This window comes from Carcharhinus amblyrhynchos, chromosome 3, assembly GCF_965287045.1.
Source record: "Carcharhinus amblyrhynchos chromosome 3, sCarAmb.v2.hapA, whole genome shotgun sequence".
NCBI lineage: Eukaryota > Metazoa > Chordata > Chondrichthyes > Carcharhiniformes > Carcharhinidae > Carcharhinus > Carcharhinus amblyrhynchos.
In genome coordinates this window covers 32,157,070-32,179,994 of record NC_137326.1, presented here as the reverse complement: position 1 = coordinate 32,179,994, position 22,925 = coordinate 32,157,070, and the positions used below count along the sequence as shown (strand labels likewise).

General features: G+C 42.6%; 1 protein-coding gene across 5 annotated transcripts in view; it reads left to right on the top strand.

Moving 5' to 3' along the window:
* fhit (fragile histidine triad diadenosine triphosphatase) overlaps positions 1-21,244 on the top strand; it is a 1,046,244-nt gene extending 1,025,000 nt beyond the window's left edge. For all 5 annotated transcript variants that reach the window (XM_080186306.1, XM_080186302.1, XM_080186303.1 and 2 more), the window contains 2 exons: positions 19,606-19,716; positions 19,942-21,244. In XM_080186306.1, the coding sequence (XP_080042432.1) occupies positions 19,606-19,707 (102 nt within the window). In that variant the 3' untranslated portion in view covers positions 19,708-19,716; positions 19,942-21,244. The remainder of the gene's footprint in view (positions 1-19,605; positions 19,717-19,941) is intronic.
* Positions 21,245-22,925: the final 1,681 nt, after the last annotated feature.

Below are 22,925 nucleotides of genomic sequence, written 5' to 3'. Positions count from 1 at the left end.
TCACCCTATCAGCCCAAGTCACCCCATATGGCTATATTTGTCTTTTAACTGACCTCTAACTCCTTGCATAAGCCAAAGTAGTTTATACTCTTGCTTAAGCACAGCTTGCCTCAGCCCAGCGATGCACGACAAGTGTGTCTGAGCTAGGCACTCTCTGATGGGATATAACTCCCACTTGGTTCAATGTGTCATTACATTGAAATAACTATTTAAAAATGGATTTCCTCAGAGGTCTCCCAGCTTCCCCAGTTCATTCTGTGCATTCCCTTCTGAAATCTCTGTATGCTTTGCAGGTTTCAGGTGCCCCTCCATCCCATAAGTAATCTGGAGAGGGACTGAAAAAACCCAGAAGCAACACTTTCTACTCTGAACTGCACAGCACCGCTGCCATCTTCCCTTCGCTCCTTCCTGACAACAGTTCTGTTTGTCTGTGCCTCATACATTGCAGTTGAAAGATACAAAAACAGCTGCTTTTGTATTGTGAATTGCATTATGTGATTCAGGAAAGGCAGTATTAGCATGAAGTTTGGAAATGGAATGGATGCTGAATCCTCCTGAAGATGATTAAAGTATAGGCCACCTCAATGGGGTTTTAAATATGTTGCCTGAGATGGGAGCGGGAGTGATCTGCTGCTCTGTATTTGGATGCAGATTTCTAGGTTTTGCTGATCACCAAAGGCAGCTGCGGGGCAGTGCCATACCTCACTGATTAGCTTCAGCCCTGATGCCTCCTTCGCTGAACCAGCCCAAAGAAGCTTACAGCACAAAATCAGTAGGCGGTGTCCTTTCATATCTAGCAAGAAGCAACCTTAAAATAAAATCAGAACATGTTAGAAATGCTCAGCAGGTCTGGTAATGTCTGCAGTCATAGAAAGAGATTCTAGTGGAGGTGACAAGAGTTTCGGCCGTTGGTTGGGGAATTGGTGAGACCACTATGTTAGCTCTTTGAGAAGTCACACTCCATCTTGTGCCTCTCAGGCACTTGCCAGGCCAGTGGCAGCTCTTCCCCCAGGATCAAGGAGTCCAAGGATGGAAATCCTGGCCAATTAGATACCAGTAGCTCTTCTGTAGCACCACTGGGGAAGCAGTAGCGTCTGCCTGTAGTGCACCCAGCTGAGGTCTTGAGGAAGGACCAAGGCATAGGTGAGTGATGGTGGGAAGGGGGATTCACAGGGGAGGCCAGCAGTAAGTGTACAGGGATGGCTTTCAGCACTGCACCCCCTTTCCGATGTTGCGCCTCTCATTCAGGCACTGAGTACCTTTTGGATAAGTGACTCTCCATGGGAGCCTGCAAGCAAACAGATCAGAGTTTAATAGTTGCGTTTCCTGCATGATGAATCCCCTGCTTATTGTGAACTTAGTACCAATGGTGGTGAGGCTCTTAACTGGGCATTAATTCACCAGATAAGAGCCTCAACTGGTGGCAAGGCAGGAAGGCCATTCATGGGCCCAATCAAGGTGGAGGTAGGAAGGTGTCAGGGGCCACCTACCCACCTGATTAAATGCCCCTACCACCAATATCACCATAGCATAAAATTCCTCCCAGAGTTAACATCTGTGACCTTTCATCAGAAGTGAGATACATTCAAAATACAATAGGTTTATGAGCATGTGAGTGGGAAAAGTTCAGCAGAAAAATAAAAGAAAAGATCAGAGATAGGATGCAGGGCAGGAGAGACAAAGGTTTTCATGGAAGAAAACCAAAATATGTGATAATGTAACATATAAAGAAACAAAGAACTTTCTTACACTTCTCATTTTTCTCAGCTCTGATTAAAGACCAGAGGCCTGAAATGTGAGTTCATTTCTCCCTCCGTAGATGCTGCCAGTCTCTGGGTATTCCCAACATTTTCAGCTTTTATTTCAGATTTCTAGCCCCTGCAATATTTTACTCTTGAAGTGAAATTATTTTGGAGGCTGGAGAGTTTCTAACTCCCTGCGAAAGGGTAGAATAAATAATAAAGATGGAAAGGCATGGAGAGAGAGAGAAATTGTATGAAACAGAGTGTGAGGCATACAAAGGAGAGAGTTTTGACAAAGGATCATCAGGACTCGATGATCAGCTCTTTTCTTTCCTTACAGATGCTGCCAGACCTGCTGAGATTTTCCAGCATTTTCTCTTTTGGAAAGAGGCAGCAGGAAAGGTAAACTTACAGAAAAGGGAAGAAAGCAGAGTCTGAGAGAAAGTGTAACAGAGTCATCTGGAAAGAGAAATATAGGTGAGAACTGGAGCGGAAGACACAATTACAGGATGAGAGAGTCCGTGAGCAACTATACAGGGGAGTGAACCATTTATAAAGAATGATGTGAACAGGAGTTCCTTTGTTGAACAATTGTGTTGTAAGGCTGACGGTGTCGAGTAAAAATAGCAAGAGGTGAAAACAAAAAGAATAAACAGAGGCAGATTGTAAATTTGAAATGAAGGATTCTGCCAGGTTTTACTTCATGATAGAGCATATGGGAAATTGAGCAGGATGTGAAGTATATGTGGTTAGTAATGCTATGTTTATGCTGCAGAACTGCATTAGGAAGTGGTTCTGCAATATAAACACATTACCACTTCAGGCTGTCTCGGCTGTAGAAATCACTCAGTTAATTTTGTGAGCTGATTCCACAGCAGCCAGAAATAATGTCAAAACAGCTGGCTATGAGCACCTTGATTTTAAATTATGATTCACGGCCGCATATCTGGCTTTCCAGGTAGGTTTGTACAGGTCAAGGAGCACACAGCCCTCTTCACTGACCTGTATTAATGCTAAGCCTGCTGCCAGAAAACACAGCCTCCTCAGGCTTGCATGTCAAATCTGATTCAATTTACAGAAGGATCAGGGATCAGCCTCCAGCACTGCCAATTTGGTAATGAGTACAGACTCCAGAGACAGCAGCAGCACCTTGTTTTAATTTACCATTGCACCACCAATGTCAGGACTCTTGGCTGCAGTGGTGCAGTGAATGCTGTGTAGCATTTGTACTCTTTAGCCGTTTATAGAATTGTTTTTGATATCCAAAGTTCCTTCTGAACAAAATTTTCACTCACTGGCTCTGTTCTGCAGTAATGGTAGGAAATGCTGAAATATCTGTGGTGACTGGGGGTGGAGGTTAATGTTTTAGGTCCTTAATCCTTTGTCAGGTTCAGAATACGTTACAGACGCCGGGATGGGAGAAACACGTTGTGGGGAAACCTGGGGGGGGTCGCGTAAGGAGAAATAATACACAAACACAAGGAAAGAACATGATTGATGTGTAAAATGATTTGGTGGAGATTGTTCAAGGACAGAAATGATCACAGTGTCAGAGAAAAGGAGGCAAAGATGAGAAAAATTAGAGAAAGGAAAGGCATATCCAGAGGATGTCTGAATTCTTAGAACAGCAACTGGTTATCAACCACTCTCTTCAACCTCATTGATTTGAATGATTCAAATCATTCAAGTTTTTCCACAATGATTTCCCTCTTCTCCCAAACTCTCGAGGCCTCCACAGCACTGTCACTTCCAAACCACCTTCCTCACAGCTCCTTATCTCTCCCACCCTCCTCCGTACAGCCAGCTGCTGCTGCAGCCTTACTTGTCCACCAGCCCTTCAGTCTGGCTGACTGTGACCATGTGATAAATTCTAAATGTGGTAATCAGGTCCTAACGTTCATACTTTTTCTTTCAAGAGATGTGATCGTTACTGGCATGGCCAATGTTTGTCATCCATCCCTAATTGTCCTTAAATCATGTGGCTTGCTAGGCCATTTTGGAGAGCTTTTAAGAGTCAACCACATTGCAGTGGGTCAAGGAGTCAAATGTGGGCCTGACCGGGTAAGAATGGCAACTTCCTTCCCTAAACGGCATTAGTGTGTCAAATGGGTTTTTACAATCAACAATAGTTACCATGATCACTGATACTGAAACTCCCTTTATATTCCAGATTTGTTAATTCAATTTAAATTTCACCAGCTGCCAGTGGTGAGATTTGAACCCCTGTCTCCAGAGCTAATCCAGTGACATTACCACTGTGCCACCATCTTCTCACAGGGTTTGATTTCCAGCTTGGATCATTGTCTGGTATGGAGTTTGCATGTTCTCCCTGTGTCTGGGTGAGTTTCCTCCAAAAACTCCGGTTTCCTCCCGCAGTCCAAAGAAGTGCAGGTTAGGTGCATTGGCTATACTAAATTGCCCCTAGGTATCCCAGGATGTGTAGGTTAGAAGGATTATTGGGGTAAATATGTGGGGTTACGAGGTTAGGGCAGAGGTGGGATTGTTGTTGGTGCAGATTTGATGGGCCAAATGGCCTTCTACACTTTAGGGTTTCCATGGTTCTATAATTCAGCAGGATCTAAGAGAAATCCTTTCTGCAACGCCTACACTATGTTCCCCCTGCCCATCCCACTCTCCACCGCAACCACCACCAAGCTAAATCCCATCTTCTCTTTGAATATTGAGTTTGTGATGCCTGAGAATGTGTAGCCTCCGACGCCATGCACTGCTGCTTATCAAATTCACTGGAGAGGCATGCTATGCATCTTGATTGAGACTTGCTGTGTGTCATGTTCCGTTTTTATCCATGCTGTTTTACAACAGAAAAGCCATTTGCTCAGTAATGGATCTGATACCCCTATATGTTGTGCCCCATAAACAGGTGTCTGGACAATGTAGAAAAATGAGTGCAATTCTGAGCCATCAATTCTACATCTATTTTATGTCTCAAATAGATATTTATGCAACACATTTCACCAAATGTCAGAAGCCCCATCAGAAATAGGCCAGACTTCATTACCGGATTACAATGCGGTTGTGGTGACAACACTTTAAAACGTCTAAACCATTTCACAGCCGTTAGGCCAGGAATATGCTTCATAATTTCTCCCTCTTTAATTGAATGTCCAGGGATGCTGGGCTGCAGTTTTCAGTAAAAAGAAATATAAAAGGGGAAGATTTTCAGATGTTACAAAATTTTTAAAAACTTTATGTAGACTTTGTTTTGTTCTGCGGCCACCTCTGTGGGTGAAGAGGATCTGTTGGATGATTTTGTCAGAGGTGATAGTGAATGCCGGCGGTATGAGCATATGTGAGATTGGAGAGACCGGCCTTTAGCCAAGGGGTTCTGCTGCAAACATCCTCGGGTTCTCACTCGCTACACAGCGGACTGCAGAGTTTGTCTCCTTGACATCAGCACGTGGGTTGTGAACTCCCCCAAAGCAGATCATAAATGATGCTATCTGTGTCAGCCATGCCTCAGTTGGTACCACACTCACCTCTGAGTCAGTGAGGTGAGGAGCGAAACCCTGCAAATATCAAGTTCATTTATTAATGTCACAAGTAGGCTTGTATTTACATTGCAATGTGAAAATCCCCTAGTTGTTGCACTCTGGCATCTGTTTGGGTACTCTGAGGGAGAATTTAGCATGGCTAATGCATCTGACCAGCACATCTTTCGGACTGTGGGAGGAAACCGGAGCACCCAGAGGAAATCCATGCAGACATAGTGCACACTCCATACTTAGAGTGCTGCACTGTCAGAGGTGCCGGTTTTTCAGATGAGATGTTAAACTGAGACTCCGTCTGCCCCCTCAGGTGGATGTAAAGGATCGCCTGACACTATTTTGAAGAGAAAAGGAGTATACTCCCTGAGATCTTGACCAATATGTTTTCCTGAATCAACATCACTACCAAAACAGATTATCTGCTCATTGTCATTTTGCTATGTATAGGAGCTTGCGGTGAACTGGGAGCTGTATTTCCTATATTACAATGGTGACAATACTTCAAAAATGCTTAATTGAGTGTAAAACGCTTTAGGTGCCCTGAAGTTGTCAAAAACATGATATAAATGCAAGTCTATTTCCTTTCAACCAACAAATAGGACCCTGTCATCAAGCCATTCTTCTCCACATTAGTTTTCTGTTCCTCCCTTGCCTCTCTTCACTTGTATGTTTCAGTCATTACAACATCCTGAAGTATATTATCAATATATCCTGGGCATGGATTTTTGTGCCTCAATTCTGAAGATTAGATTGTGGGATCTATCGTGCATGAGATGCAATCTGTCTCTCACCCACTGACTCCATTTGGGCTTTACATGGTTCACCTAGAATAAGAGAGGCAAAACCAGTTTAATGATATCTAAATTTGGAGTTCTCAACAGTGAGTCTTTAGCCTGCTCAGGATCTGCAAGAAGATTACAAGTTGCTAGCCAAAATTAACAAATAGGAATGGTTATTTTCTTTGAAATCTCAATCTGCTGCCCTCCTGACTAATATCTTTGCCTAATTCACATGTCTGGGTGAGATATGACCAATCTAGTTCAGTCTATATGGTGCTTTGGATTGACAAAACAATGGGAGTAGGTTTAACTCATTTGACTGGACAGCTGGTTCGTGATGCAGAGCAATGGCAATAGCACAGGCTCAACTCCTGTCCGAGCTGAACTTATTTATGAGGGCCCTGCCTTCTCAACCTTGCCCCTCACCTGAGGTGTGGTGATCCTCAGGTTAAATTGCCCCCACCTCCCAAAGAAAAGAGCAGTTTATGGTCATCTGAGACTATGGCCACTTTAACTTTTACAATGCCAAGTAACGCCGAGATTACTGGCAGGAATTGAGTTGGGGGAAATCATTATACTTCAGATGTGGAGGGACAAGATGGCCCAGTTATGGAGTGCAGCAGGACTGGGCTGACGGACTGTACACTGAAAACATCATGAGCAACATTGGAAAAAGTCCCTCCATTCATTCAGCAAGGAGCAAAGCCAGTGAATAACATTACCAAGACAACCAGCAGAATCACCAAAGGAGATCTTCCTCTTCATGTCCACTCACTCCAGTGGATGCAGAAATGCTGAGGTTTCAGACTTGCTTCAGGTCCCATCCTGTGTTATTTTCTATCTGACTTACCAATAGTAAAAAAATTAAAATTGCATCCAATTTCCAACTGTTGAATAAAGAAGAAGGCATTGGGATAATTTGATTTTAAATCATCTGTGCAATGAACAGACTTAAAGATTATGTATATACTAAAGCTAGTTGCTTTCATTCTAAAATAATAAGGTGGTTACATAATATGGGGCGGCACAGTGGTTAGCACTGCTGCCTCACAGCACCAGGGACCCAGGTTCAAGTCTGCCCTCAGGTCACTGTCTGTGTGGAGTTTGCATGTTTTCCCTGTGTCAGTGTGGGTGTCCTCTGGGTACTCTGGTTTCCTCCCACAGTCCAAAGATGTGCAGGTAAGACTGGCCTTGCTAAACTGACCTCAGTGTCAGGGGGATTGGCAGGGTAGATATGTAGGGTTATGGGAATAGGGGCTGGGTGAGACTATGGTCGGTTTAATGGACCAAATGGCCTCCTTCTGCACTGTAGGGATTCTATGAAAATCTAAAATACTACAAGCATTCTACAATTTTCCACACTCCTGAAAGTTTATGTTGAATGCCCCGACACGAGTGCTTCATTTCATGATTGTCTCCCCAGTTGCCTGCAATTTTCAGTTAATCAGGCTCAAAATAGCATTGCATTAAAATCTACCAAACTGTCTGTAAAAAGGAACTTCTCTTAATTTTCTAACACTAGTCTGTTCAGTTACATACTAGGACCCTTGTTACCCTGTTGGCAAAAATCAAAAGTTCATCATTCAGTTCTTACCTCTAATTTTCAATCTCTTTCAACGTAGCATTCCCTTGGTACTGCATTGGGAATTAAGCAATCAATCCTCGAGTTGCATTAAATATGTAAAACGAGAATAATGTATCTAGTATAACTATTTTTTCCACTGAAAATAATACTTCTCCTTTGTTAGAGAGATCTGTGGAATTTTATAACATTGAAGGGCAACCTCAGAAGCAATATGGTTGAGAATCTCTCACCTAAATGATAGCTTAATAAGATGTTACATTCTGCTTAATGTGTGAAATAATTCTATCTGAACCTAAGGGGCAAGCTTTTGAGTCACCACTGAAGCTTGAAACGGATGCAAGCTGGCACTAAAAATAGCCCCGCCAGCCTGTATGCTGGTTCCTCAACTCAATCCCACCTCTGGCAGGGAATGAGGGCACTAGAACTACTTGCCTGTGAGTAGCGAATCATCAATTAAACTAATGAACAGTTTCTTGAGGCTCATAATCAGTCTCCAAGCTCCTAAAAATAGTGAGGAGCAGTTTAGTTTCCTGTAGGCAGACCAGGGAGCCAGTGCTCCAGATTAGCTGAGAGGCTGTCCCTGCTTGTTTGGGTAAAGCAGGCTGTACTGTAAAGTGGCTCCCCTATCCCCTACCATTGGTCGGAACATTGAATACAGGACTTGGAATGTCTTGTTGAAGTTGTACAAGACATTGGTAAGGCCACACTTGGAATACTGTGTACAGTTTTGGTCACCCTATTATAGAAAAGAATATTATTAAACTAGAAAGAATGCAGAAAAGATTTACTAGGATGCTGCCAGGACTTGATGGATTGAGTTATAGGGAGAGGCTGAATAGACTGGGACTTTTTTCTCTGGAACATAGAAGGCTGAGGGGTGATCTTATAGAGGTCTATAAAATAATGAGGGGCATAGATCAGCTAGATAGTCAATATTTTTTCCCAAAGGTAGGGGAGTCTAAAACTAGCAGGCATAAGTTTAAGGTGAGAGGGGAGAGATGCAAAAGGATCCAGAAGTGCAACTTTTTCATACGGAGTGGTAAGTGTCTGGAACAAGCTGCCAGAGGTAGTAGTAAAGGCGGGTACAATTTTATCCTTTAAAAAATATTTAGACAGTTACATGAATAAAATAGATACAGAGGGATATGGGCTAAATGTGGGCAACTGGGATTAGCTTAGGGGATTAAAAAAAAGGACGGCATAAGAACATAAGAACATAAGAAATAGGAGCAGGAGTAGGCCATCTAGCCCTTCGAGCCTGCCCCGCCATTCAATAAGATCATGGCTGATCTGTCGTGGCTCAGTTCCATATTCCCGCCCTCTCCCCATAACCCTTAATCCCCTCTCTTATCAAAAACCCATCAACCCGCGCGGCATCAGCCTAGTAAACCTCCTCTGCACTCCCTCCAAGGCCAAAATATCCTTGCGTAAGTACGGCGCCCAAAACTGCACACAGTACTCCAGCTGCGGCCTCACCAATGCCCTATACAGCCGCAGCAAGACCTCCCTACTTTTATATTCAATCCCCCTCGCTAAGAAGGCCAGCATCCCATTAGCCTTCCTGATCACCTGCTGCACCTGCAGGCTGGGTTTTTGCGACTCATGCACAAGGACCCCGAGGTCCCTCTGCACCGTCGCCTGCTGCAGTTTTTCACCCGTTTTCCAATCTTCTGGCACTTCCCCGGAATCCAGCGACGTCTGGAAAATAACCACCAAGGCATCCACTATCACCTCCGCCATTTCTTTCAGAACCCTTGGATGCATTCCATCCGGTCCTGGCGACTTGTCCACAATCAGCCCCTCCAGTCTGTCGAGCACTGCCTCTCTAGTAACAGTAATGTCATTAAGACCCTCCAGCCCTTCCACCTTTCCATCTCTAACACCCGGCAAATTATTCACGTCCTCCTCCATGAAGACAGAAACAAAAAAGTTATTCAAGACTTTAGCCATATCCCCATCCCCTACCACTAAGTCCCCCTTCTCATCCTCTAAGGGACCAACGTTCACCCTAGCCAGCCTCTTCCTTTTTATATATTTATAAAAACTCTTGCTATCCTTTTTTATATTAAGCGCAAGCCCAGCTTCATAGTTTCTCCTACCCTTCTTTATCAACTTCTTTGTCAAACTTTGTTGACATTTAAACTTCTCCCATGGACAAGTTGGGCTGAAGGGCCTGTTTCCATGCTGTAAACCTCTGTGACTCCATGACTCTAAATCTGTTAGCAGTGTCCTGGATTCAAAGGCGATTTTCTAATTTGATATTTGCAAAAAGTTGAATAATAAATTACCAAGAGAAACAATAGAGAGGATGTAATATTGCCTCCCTCATTACTGCCATGACATCCTGTTGCTGCTTTCAAGCTGCAAGGCTTCTTATTGATCCAACAATACTGAAAGCCCACATGCCACTGTAATAAAAGCAAATTACTATGGATGCTGGAATCTGAAACCAAAAAGGGAAAATGCTGGAAAATCTCAGCAGGTCTGGCAGCATCTGTAAGGATAGAAAAGAGCTGATGACGGGTCTAGGTGAGCCTTTGTCAAAGCTAAAAGGCATAGAAAGTGGAAGATATTTATACTGCAGGGTGAGGGAATGAAAGATGAGTCATAACCATAGAAACAAGGGGAAAAGATTGCTAATGGCAGGCCACAGAGAGAATAAAGGGTATGAATGACCAAGTGGTAAAGAAGCTAAAATCAGAAGGTAAGCTGTGACAGATGAAGATGTTGGGGGGAGGGGTGGGGGAGTGGATGGGTCATAGGTAAAATTTTAAAAAAGGGGAGAAAAAGTAAGGGAAGGGGAATAAAGTAGAGGGAGAGTTGGGGGGGGAGGAAGAAAAATGAAGAAAGACGGTAAAGAAATAAAAGATAGAAAACAGTAAAACATGAAATAAAATGGAATGAAAACAAAGGGGGCTGAGGTGGGGTAGCGCTAATCATCTGAAGTTGTTGAATTTGATGTTGAGACTGGAAGGCTGTAAAATGCTTAACCGGAAGATGAGATGCTGTTCCTCCAGTTTGCGTTGAGCTTCAGTGGAACATTGCAACAGGCCAAGGACAGACACGTGGGCATGGGAACAGGATCGTGTGTCAAAATAGCAAGCAACCGGAAGGTCAGGGTCCTGATTGCACACAGACCAAAGGTGCTCAGCAAAGCAATTACCCAGTCGATGCTTGGTCTCTCCAATATAGAGGAGACCACGTTGGGAGCAGCCAATACAGTACACCAAATTGAAAGAGGCGCAAGTGAAACGCTGCTTAAACTGGAATGAATGTTTTGGACCTTGGATGGTGAACAAAGAAAAGGTAAAGGGGCAGGTAATACACTTTCTGCGATTGCATGGGAAGGTGCCATGAGTGATGGGAGAGGTGTCAGGTATAGTGGATGAGCGGACTAGGTTATCCCAAGGGAAAATTAGCTTTAGTATATACGTAATCATTAAGCCACTGTAATGATTCCAGAAGCCTGACTGGAAAGGAGCATAGTGGTGTACACACACTAATCCCTGCCTGGGACTACGGTTCAGCAAGCTTTATAACAAAGGTTAGGTAATGAATTTCAGCTGGACAGGCCAGAGCCAAAGTATTCAAGGGAGCTCCTAGTCAATACCCCACTAGGAAATCCATCAGTGATTCCCCATGGACCTGGTGGGTTATCACAGCCATCCTATAGCCATTAGTTAGCCATACCAGGGAAAACCATACTGAGTGACTGTTCTCCACGCAGCAGGCTTATGGTCCACATTTGAGCGTGATGACAGGGCTCACATGCCCTAAATCTTTCAGTTTAAGTGAATGAAAATGAATAGAGCAGCAAATCAACAACAGTTAAAGGGATCAAAAGATTTAGGGAGGGAATTAAGGTTTAGGTAACTGGAGGCAAGGGCACCAAATCGTGGAACAAATAAACTCAGGGCTGCACAAGGGGCCAGGATTAGTTGAGTGCAGATATCACTGAGGGTTGTGGAGCTGGATGAGTTGCAGAGTAAAGGAAGGTGAGAGCACGTAGCGATCTGGAAACACAGCTGAGAGCTTTGAAATCAAGGTGCTGCTAGAGCAGAAACTAGTGTCGGTTAAAGAGCATAGAGATAATGAATGGCTGGGAATTGATCTGAGTTAGGACATGAACAACAAGGCATGTGGTAAGCTGATAAAGAGTGCATTAAGCCTAGGGGATTTCTGCGCCAGATGTGCTAAGGCTGGGGCAGAAGCGGGTGCATAGAGATAGGCGAACTTATGATGACACAGTTGTCAGAAACTTATCCTGTGGTCAGATATGAAGCAAGGATGCAAACAATTTTGACCACATTCAAACAGTTGCCAGGGAGAGGGATAGAGCCAGTAGCTAAGGAATGAAGTTTTAATGGTATCGAGGCATTGGCCCAAATCACTGTCAGATTTCCACTCTGCTCCTACTTTTCTGTGCCATCCCAGAGTTCCGCATTTCTGGCCAGGACTTCTGATCCCAATTTTGCCAGAAAGCCCTGAAATGGAGTTGCTTCATAGCTGGATCTTTAGGAGATGAGCCACACCCCTTCTTTAACAGCATAAGCTGCCATCTTCTAGTAAGTAGTTTAAATATCCCAAAGATTTTTGAAAAGTTACGAAAAGAAGGTATGTGGCTAATGGCATAGGATGGCTAAGGTAAGTGTGTAAGGGGGTAGGATGACTGGTGAGTAGGGTGGCAGCTGGGCAGAGTGAGAGATGGATAGGGCGGTGTGGTAACAGGTGGGTAGGGTGGCAGGTTGGTCAGGCAGCATCTGGGTAGACTGGTAGATGGGTAGCGTAGAACCTGGGTAGAGGGATTGAATAGCAGGTGCGTGAAGCAGATTGGGTGGCAGGTGCATGAGTGGGTAGATTGGTCATGGAGGTATTTGGGTTGGAGGGTTTCTCAGGTCAAGGGCTAGCCAGGTCAGGTTGGGAACAGGGAATCAGGTGGTGGGGTCAGATCACATCAGGAAAGTAGTCAGGAAGGTCAAAGGGCGTAGTCAGATGCTGGGGCTAGTCATGTCATCTTGCGGGGGTGTCAGGGAGTGGTTGAGGGATGGTGTTGTGTGGAAAGTTAGTGGCCTGGGGAGTTAGTCAGGTCTGGTTAGTGGAGTCCTATAATCAAAGGGGCCACAGAATTCAGGGGAGTCAGTTGCAAAGAGGGTACTCTGGAGTCAGGCAGTTAGTCGGTGGGGGTTAGAGGAAGTCAGGAGGGGTTTAGTTGGGGTATTGAGGAGGGTCAAAGTTGGTGTGGTCAGTATGAGTGTTTTTGGGAAGGGGATGATGGTGTCAGTTGTATAGTTACCCAGGAATTAACCTATGGTTTTCGGTCTGACATTTTCTGAATAACCATCTAGGTAAGTGAGTCAGAACTGTCTAAAGTCTACAGCTGATTCAATATTGGAGATTTTTTTGTAGGAAATTGTCTATAAGAAGGCTGCTGGCTCCCATTCATCCCTGGTCTCCTCACTTCGAATTCACATACAGGCTGCTGGCCACACTCATTCCCGCTCTCCTCACTTCGAATTCACATACAGGCTGCTGGCCACACTCATTCCCGCTCTCCTCACTTCGGATTCACATACAGGCTGCTGGCCACACTCATTCCCGCTCTCCTCACTTCGGATTCACATACAGGCTGCTGGCCACACTCATTCCCGCTCTCCTCACTTCGAATTCACATACAGGCTGCTGGCCACACTCATTCCCGCTCTCCTCACTTCGAATTCAAATACAGGTTGCTGGCTCACACTCACCCCCACTCTCTCCACTCCTGGATTTACTTACCAGCTGCTGAAACCCAAAATGGAGTGCAGCAAAACAATGATTTTTGAAAAGTCAGCCACCTCCCCACCCGCCCCCAATTTGCACACAGTCATCAATCTGTGTGCGCCAAAATCGAAATAATGAATTTCTGTTCCCACCCTGTGTCACAATGCTGTCCACAGGGATTATGAAAACAGGACTTTGCATCATGTAAGTCCAGAAGCTATAAAGATTTTATCAGCCAGAACAGCAGTTGAACACATCAGAAAAGGTGGTATTAGTGAGAAAGGGAGCTGCAGTAATGTGTACCATAGCACGTAACGGCCCACTTTCTGGTCACCCAATACTAGCTCCTTGTGGTGCATTCCTTTTCTAATAAAATGAACATTACTGACTGGGAAGCTGTTCAATTTCTTGGAGTCTGTGTGGGTGGGGGAGCAATGAAATTGTGATGGGGTCTTCCCCTTTGACACGGCTGTTGAGGTCATTAAACTTCATGCTATTCTTCATTCAAGGCCACTGCACAGTGCTATTTGCATTGACATGTCCCATTGCCCTCTGCTGGACATGCTGACCCACTCTGTTGGTAACCCGATGTCTATTTTGAGGAAATGGCAGTTCCCTGCTCCAGCGCACTTGATCCAATTAAATTGCTACAACCTACTCTGAAAAAAACAGGGCACTTTGTTGCTCCCATGACTACAGATTGACATGGCTGATCTTTGGCAATCGCATTTGTTTCATTATTTGGCCACTCGAGCAGCAATTCCTCTTGAAACTGCTGCATGCCTTAAATTATAGACAGGTATATTGCTGAATCTGTTTGCTTCTCAGTTGCTTTAGGCTGGATCCTAAAGCTAAATGGATTCAGTGCTACAGTTTTGAGGAGAGTGCTGGCATGCCAGTGTCCATGATAGAAAACAGCTCCAAAATGTTTGAAAACTGTGTTTGAGAGTGGAAGCGTTGTTCACATCTTGGAGAAAATGTGTTCTTGCTGAAAGAGCTATACTGACCGATAAACAGTGACAACCATTTGTTGTAAATTTCTGGAGAGGGTTGAGAAGAATGATTTGTAAAGGTGGCTCTGATTATGAATTTAATCCTAAGTTTGATGTTTGAATCAGTTTCACACTATGCTTGCTAACAAATTCATACAACCAAAGACTTTGACTGGACTGCATCCAACTTTTATCTGAATGTTGTCTTTTTCTTAAAACGTATGGGGTAAATTTTTTAGTTCCCACCTGCCTTGGGAATCATAGCAGGCAGTTTGGAAAATTTGGCAGACCATTTATAGATCCATTGACCTTGGAGGGGAATTTCTAGTCCAGGGCATGCACCGCTGGAAAATCCCACCCCGTGGTCTATAAGCAACCTGTTGTTTATATCAAAGTGTAATAGAGAATCTGTTTTCCTTTCGAAGCAGGATATCTGAATACATTATTTAATAAAAGGATTGTGAATTTTGTAAAACATTACAGATATACAATAAATATAATGCAGAGTATGCTTCACTCATTTCCCTGTGAATTTCATAACTAATAATTGGTGTATGATGGCAGATGGTTATGAATGTTCAGCCATCATTACCATACATGAGAGTACATGTCTTATAATATTGTGATCTAGAATATCAGATAATCAGTTATTGCAGACGAGGACAGGAGAGAACTGAACTCTTTGTACTCTTTCCCTTATTGTCTGTAATCAGTGTGTTTTGGGAAGAAAGATATATTTTTCAATCTCTGAGTGTGTGGTCATTTTTAAATATCCAGCAGCAAGATTTTGTGGATTTAACTAAAGACACACGGGCCCGATTTTACCATTTTTATTCTAAATGCTGAATCTGGGCACAATTCGGGTCCAACTTGGAACTCTGTTCTCAAGCACCCCCATATGCACTTAGCTTCAAAAATAAATCATGGGTCTGAATCACACTGTGGGTGGGGCATATCATGCCTGGAAATCTGCTGGTCTGATCGGAGCTTTGAACTGCTCGTGCGCAGTGAAAAAAGAATTTGAAAAACGCACCCCTGTCACACTGCTCCCAGCTGCACAAAGGGGATAAAGCAGCCCAGGAGCAAAAAGCAGGAGTAATGGCCCCCACAGATATCATCCCACCCCCACAACATAACTGTCCCCCTTATCCACCCACCCCCCACCCCCCTGTTATTGATTACTATCATGACCCCCTGCCCCCTTTCCCCCACTGATTGCCCACAGTGGCAGCAGTGCCCCCATCCTGCCCCCCACCAGAGACCCATCTGGCCTCCAACTCCTCTCCCCCCACCCCCACCAGAGAATGATCAGGCCTTCGAAACATGTCTGTTTCATGCCAAATCTGGACGTGCAAGTGCAATGGTAAAGAGGAAAATGCTGGTAAAATTGGCCAGGCAGCCTATTAGTTCAATTTAAATGCAGGCAAATGCCATTTCAGATGCGGTTCGAATCGTGGACGTTTTCGGGTCTTGGTAAAGTGAGCATCTGCCTGGATGCGGGTGCAGATCGCGTTAATGGCCTCACACCCGACCTTACCAAGTTTCTGCGCCCGAAAATGGTAAAATCAGGCCCATAATCACCTCAAAAGTCTAAATGGTACATTTAGATGTACAATCATGTATTGTGGTGATACGCTGATACCCTGGTATTTTGCTACTTTGCTTCAAGGGGCTCTGAAGTCACAGGTGCACACACACGCACTCAAGAAGGATAAAGTTCAAGAAGATATTGCAATGAGTAAGAATGCACTGTCACATTTTTGCTTATCTTAGGAAGAAGTAGGTTGCAGGCCCTGAAGAAGGTGTTTGCATTTATGAAGGGGTAGTTTTGATGGGTTCAAATAGCTAGAGTTATATTTCAGGATTTCTTTGAAGAGATGGATGTTCAGCAGGTCACAAGGTGAAGCTTGTGCTTTCCTTACCAGGCTGTCAAGTTTTTGTACTGACAGACTTTTAAAAGGGATGTTTGGAAGACTTTAAGATGCAACTTTCTCCAGAGTTTTAAAAGACATGGACCTACTACTTTTTCTTGCTGCTCATGTCCTGCATCTGGAGTTCTATGTAGACTGGCCAGTTCTTGGAATAGGGCAGTTTCCTTATTGAATGCAGTCCATGTTTTAAGTTATGAATAGGACATGCCTTCATTGGACATGACACAATAAATTAATAAAGTAGTTTAGGGTCAAGGTCTGTACACATTATATCCAAGTAAAGCCAGGGAGAGTCCAAGGTTTGATTGTGATCCACCCACTAACTGACTACTTTTTTTTACAATATATACATAGAAGTTCCTCTTACAAGATTTGGATCTGCCTGATATATTCCCTTGTTTGCAACTGCACTGATCGCATCCATAAGCAATAATCATATGTATTGGAGGGTCCAATATTGATTACTATGTAATTATATGATGTCTTTAGCTAGCATGGTAGCAATCTGATCCTCATCTGATATAAATTAGATATTGTGCTTTTTGCATAACTTCCTGTACATTTTCTTCACTTTTCTAAAGCTGGACTAGATTCCTGAATGGGACAAGTGAATATCCAGTTTTTAATAGATGCAATCACATTTACTCTCAACTCAACAAACGATACAAGTTGTGTCAAGTATAAGAAGCATAATTAATATGCGTTCTATTCCTGCTATAGCATGCTTGTCTGATTTTTCATGATGTGCCTTCCGATTGTGGTTGAAGATGAATGGGTTTTCCCCTCATTACATAATGCATTTTTAATGCTCAAACTGACTAGCCATCAGCTGATGCGGCTATTGTCATTTTCTCTCTATGATCCTAACTAGTTGGAGAGCTGCCTCTCTCACTTCTTTCCCATTTAATAATTCACTCATTGGTCTACCAATGTCTCCCACTATTTCTCTCACCATGGCTGTTTTAAAGAATGCATCTATTCTGCTTCTTACTATGAATGAGAGCTCATCGTAAATGAGCCTGAGATGAGGACATTGACCCTTATTGAATAATTTTATAGTAGACACAAATTTCCCACAAACTAGCTTGGCTTAAATATTTATCTTCAGTAAGTGGCTGCCTGACAAAAAGGCATTCCAGATAAGTGGCTTGAATCTGTAATTTTTTAAAAATCCGTGGACAATCAATTGTTTTGAAGTATAACATCCAATTGCGTAATTTCTCCCCCCAATCACCTCCATGAATAATTTTTTAAAACAATTCTGAAATAGGAGACTATTATCTGATAAAATGACTGGATTTGTACTGTTACATTAACCAACGGTAACGGAGCTATTGGTAATGAAGAGTAATGGGCTTATGATCTCTAGATATCAAGTTAGATATTTATCTGGTTGAGAACATGATTAAATTTCTTACGGATAAATGTCAACATAAATGATGATCATATCTCTGGAACATGATGATTCCTTTGCTGCGGGGACCATGGAGACACCATCAGGAAAGCAGAAGTGGCCAGGGTTGAACATCACAATGTATTGTGGTGATACACTGATACCCTGGTATTTTACTACTTTGCTTCAAGGGGCTCTGAAGAAATTTCCCAACGCTTCATCTTTGAAGTTTCAGCTGTAGTTTCTCACCTCCCTCGGGGGATTTAAACAAAGAAGATGGCTTATGAAAGGGAAGTTTGTGTGGAATGGTTTTAATGGCATGAATGGCCTTTTTCTTCTTTAATCTTTTTTGTGTTTTTACATCCATAGTACACAGGAATTGATGTTTTCTAATGTTATTGGTGCAAAATACAAGAAAATAATCTTCCAGGTTCTGTGGACAGGTCAGAGGAAAATAATTTTCTGAAAATGCAGGATGCCAGAGCTGTTTGCTTACAAAACACTGGTACAGCATATTGCTGCTATACCTGAATTAGTCAGTAATTTATCTTGTATGAGCAGAGAACTCTATCATAGTAAAAGTCGAATCTCTGCCCCTAACCTAACCCAATAACACAATATGATCATGTAGGTCGTATATTAAATCTGTCTGGTCTTGGGAGTATCTCAATATAATATTTTTTAAATGCTCTGTAAAAATGAACAATCATATATTTTAAACTCTTCAAAACAAATTACTGTGTTCAGTCTTTATCTCCTCTATGAACTGCTCAGCTTTTTTTCATTTAATGCTTAGCTATCTGACCTGACTTTTCACAATTCTGTACTCATTCTTCAGATATAAGCATCACTGGCAAGGTCAGTAATTGTTGTCCATCCCTGAGTGCGCTTGAGAAGATGGTGGAGTACTTTCTTGAAATGCTGCAGTCCATCTGATGTAGGAACATTCACAGTGCTATTTGGGAGGGAATTCCAGGTTTTTGACCCAGTGAGAGTGAAGCAAAATGCTTTCAAGTCAGGATGGTATGTGATTTGGATTTGAATGGAAACTTGCAGGTGGCAGACATTTTCATATGTCTGTGTCCTTATCCTTCTATTATGTAGAGGTTGTTTTGGAAGATGCTTTTGGAAGAGACTCAATGAGTTGCTGCAGTGGATCGTGTAGGTGGTACACATTGCTGCCACTATTCACCAGTGTCGGAGTGAATGTTGAAGGTGGTAGATGGGGCCCCCTGGCCTGGATGATGTCAAGCGTCTATACAGATGTAAAATGTTGTTGTGAGAAGCTGGATTAATTCCCATGTGATTTATGCACTTCAGTAGAAGCATGGGAAGATCAGAAGTTGGGCTCAGTTTTTGCAAAAGTCAATTTTAACTTTGGCAGTTGTTTGGTTTGGATCATTTGGTGCAGGCATTCGTGCATTGTTTTGTCATGTCTCAGTCCCTCAGTCCATCAATATCATCACCAACCCAGTTTTCTACAGGTCTATCATTCTACTTCTGTAATAAGAAAGTCGAATTTAGCCGTGCTAACGCAGGGATTCCACAAATGAGTGTTGATTTCACGTGATCTAAATGAAATAACTTTATGTAAATGCATCTCTGAATAAAAAACTGTGATTAATACAGTCAATCCATATGAATTTCTCAGCTTGGACACCTCAGTTCCCTGGGATTATGTAAATTAAGAAATGTATAAGGAATTAGCAAAATTAAAATAAAAAAGGGCCCTAATCATTGCTCTCAAATCAGTGAAACTGCAGAAGATGTCTCTCCCCAACTCACTTCTAAATTTCCTAGACACAGTCTTGAGAATGTTAAACTTCTTTCACTTTAGTAAGATATATATGCATGGTGATTAATATAATTTCTTCTTTCATATATTTATCGTTCATCCCACACATGGAACTAATAAAGCTTCAGAAACATGATCAAGAGACATCTGAACAATCACAGCAGTGGAGGACAGAGGAGGAGATGGCATCAGAAGCTGCTATTCTCAGGAAGTACTTCGTCTAATCGAGAACAGTATGTTTCCTTTTTGATCATTTTACTTGCATGGACTTTAAAGATTCCTTAAACTAATGTGTCAAATAGTTAGAGCATTTTTATGTTTTAGTATTCTTCAGACGACAAATAGCAATTGGATATTATCCACGCATGCCTACACAAGTGGTTACAAATAATTGTTTTGGTTAGCTGTGACAGTCTCCTGGGACCAAATACATTATTGTCATGTTATATGATTTTCAGCTGAGAATTCAAGGAACGTCAAGAAAATGGAGAATTCAGAAGATTAGACCAGTGGATGATTTTCCCTGAAATGTGCATGAAAATGAAACTGCTGTTAAGTTATGACTACATTTCATCAAACAATATTTGATGCTTTGATGAGACCAGATTTTTGTGGTATCAGTCAACGATATATCTAATATATCTTCAAAGCAGAAATTCTTGCCAGCTTTTGGCAATGTAATTGTACCCTACCAGGATGTGACTCTCACATGTTGCAGTAAAAGGCACCTAATCTACTTTCTTTGCTAATCCCGATTTTAATTGTTTTGATTAGTACCCAGCTTTAGATTCAATGGAAACTGTCATTCAATATTGAACAGCCTATGTTAATGTTCATGATCCATTAAAGTATGCTGCAAATGTGTAGCAATTTTCAAATGATCTTAGATTTATGTTTTACAATTATGATAATGAGAAATTCATAACATCTAAAAGGGATGATAATACAAAGGCTACATTTTCCATCCTTTGCTGTTGTTGTATATAAGGAAATGTGAGGATAATTTGGGAAGCATTTTTTTAATCTCGTATCTATCTATTCACTAAAGGAAAGCAGCCAGTCAACTATACACAATGTACCTGGATATGAACATAGTAAAGGATCACACAAAACATTTGAACTTTTTACCACCGCCACTTTAAACTCAATCCCCTGTGATGAATAGTGCAAGTCTGAAGGTAGACTTTGACATTGTCAGAACATTTTTTAAAAATTGTATTGATCTGTTTTGCTTGCTTACACTCCAACAATTGTTTTAATTAAAATTCATCTAGTCAATAACAGCTACAGTATGTTTTCTTTTGTTTTTTTTTACATGCATAGACTTTGAAGATTTATTAAACTGTCAAATAGTAATACATTTCAATGTTTTGGAATACTGTTGAAGACAAGTAGCATTGGACTGCATCCACTTCCCTCTTTTTAGACAGTCCCTCAGGATTGAGGATGACCTGCTTCCACTCTGGTTCAATGAGTTCTCAGCTGACTGATCAATCCAATGTTTGAGCTGTAGACTTTGCCAGATGTGGGATAAGTAGTGCTTGAAATGTTCAGTAAATGGATTGCTTGGACATTTTATATGCTCCCTCTGACTTCACCTCTAATGTCCCTGACAAAGTCTCTCTGTGCGTGGTGTCTTTCCGAATAGCAAGGTGGCATGATGGTGAGCACTGCTGCCTCACAGCGCCCAGAATCCATACAGGAAAACAGACCCCTCACTACACTAAGCACCCAGAAAACTAAAGTCTTCTCCCAATTACATCTCCTCTCTCTCTCTCTCCATCCACTGCACCCCACCCCCCCCCCCACTCCCTTCCCCCCACTGTTCCACTCTGTTCAGTTCAGTTCAATTCCAGACCTGGGTAACTATTTGTGTGGAGTTTGCACATTTCTCCTTGTGTCTGTATGGGTGTTCCAGTTTTTTCCCATAATCTAAAGTTGTGCGGCCTACGTTGATTGCTAGATTGCCCCTTAGCTTCAGGGGATGAGCCGGGTAAATATGAAGGGTGATCAGGTATGGGTGGGATTGTTATCAGTGCAGATTTGGTGGGGAAACTGGCCTCCTCCTGCACTGTAGAGATTCTATTACCTTAGTCTTGTACTTGAGATCCTGGTCCCCAAATGCTGTTTTCCTCAGTCTACCAAAGGCTGAACTACCACATTGGAGACAATGACGAATTTCCTTCTATGTTTGCCAAATTGCCCATATTATCCAGGATGTCACTGTTGAAATAAATTGCTGCTGTACTGCAGCTCATCTTCTGAAAATGATCTGTAGGCATGGAGATAATCTACAGAACTGTTCAACCTTCAGTGCAAAACCAAAACCATTCCAATCCCAGAGACTGAGTTTCATTATGCAGATATGTGTGTGCTCACTCAGAAACTGAGCTCTGGGTCACTCTTTGCTGCCTTCTCTGAAACATACGGGAAAACAGGCTTCTCCCTACACTAAGCACCCAGAAAACTGAAGTCTTCTCCCAGCCAGTTCCCACTGAATCTTACCCCCACATCCCCCACACTGCTTTACGCTGGTTACACATCCACTCATACCTACATGAACAGATAATTGCACTGTATTTAGCACTTGAGCAAAAATCACAAAGTAAACCTATTTAGCTGCTGACTTGTGGAATATTATTCAGTCTGTGTGACCATTGTTGCTGTGCAGATCACTATTTCTGTCATCCCCTTCATCCCTCTTGTACTCGCTATTTTCATGTTGTTCGCAATTGAGTGAGTCATTCGTGGTATGTTTTCTGCATGTCAATGCTCACAGCCAGCATTAGTGCCTCTAAAACCCGACTGCGAGATCACACATTCTGGATTTGCACTCCAATCACTACGGATAGATCAAAGGAACAGAGTTGAGAGCTTTTGTTTCAAATAAAATGAAGCACAAACAACCATTTATTTTTTGAATAATTTAACGGTGAATTCAGTCGGTAATGGAGTTTTCGGTATTTATAGTGACATCACAAAAACAAAATCTTGTCAGTGTTCAACTTTTCAGTCATACAAACCTTGTGTTGGATGAAGCTTGCAGGAGCTCAAATTCCCTTAAGTCTCCAGTACAGAATGTTTCTTTTTTTTGTTCCAGTATGATCCTAGTTTTGTGACAATCGTGTTGCTGTCACATGAAGTTTGATTTGAACACTTCATGATCCTTTAAGGTGCCTTGTCATAGAATCCTATAATGTAAAAGGAGGCCATTCAGCCCATCATGTCTGCACTGACCACAATCCCATCCAAGCCCTATCCCCATAATCCTATTCATTCACCCTGGCTAGTCTCCCTGACATTAAGGGGCAATTTAGCATAGCCAATCAGCCTAACCTGCTCTCGTGTTTTGAGTATGGGAGGAAACTGGAGCACCCAAGGGAAACCCACGGAGAATGTGCAAACTCCACACAGACAGTGACCCAAAGCCGGGAATCGAACC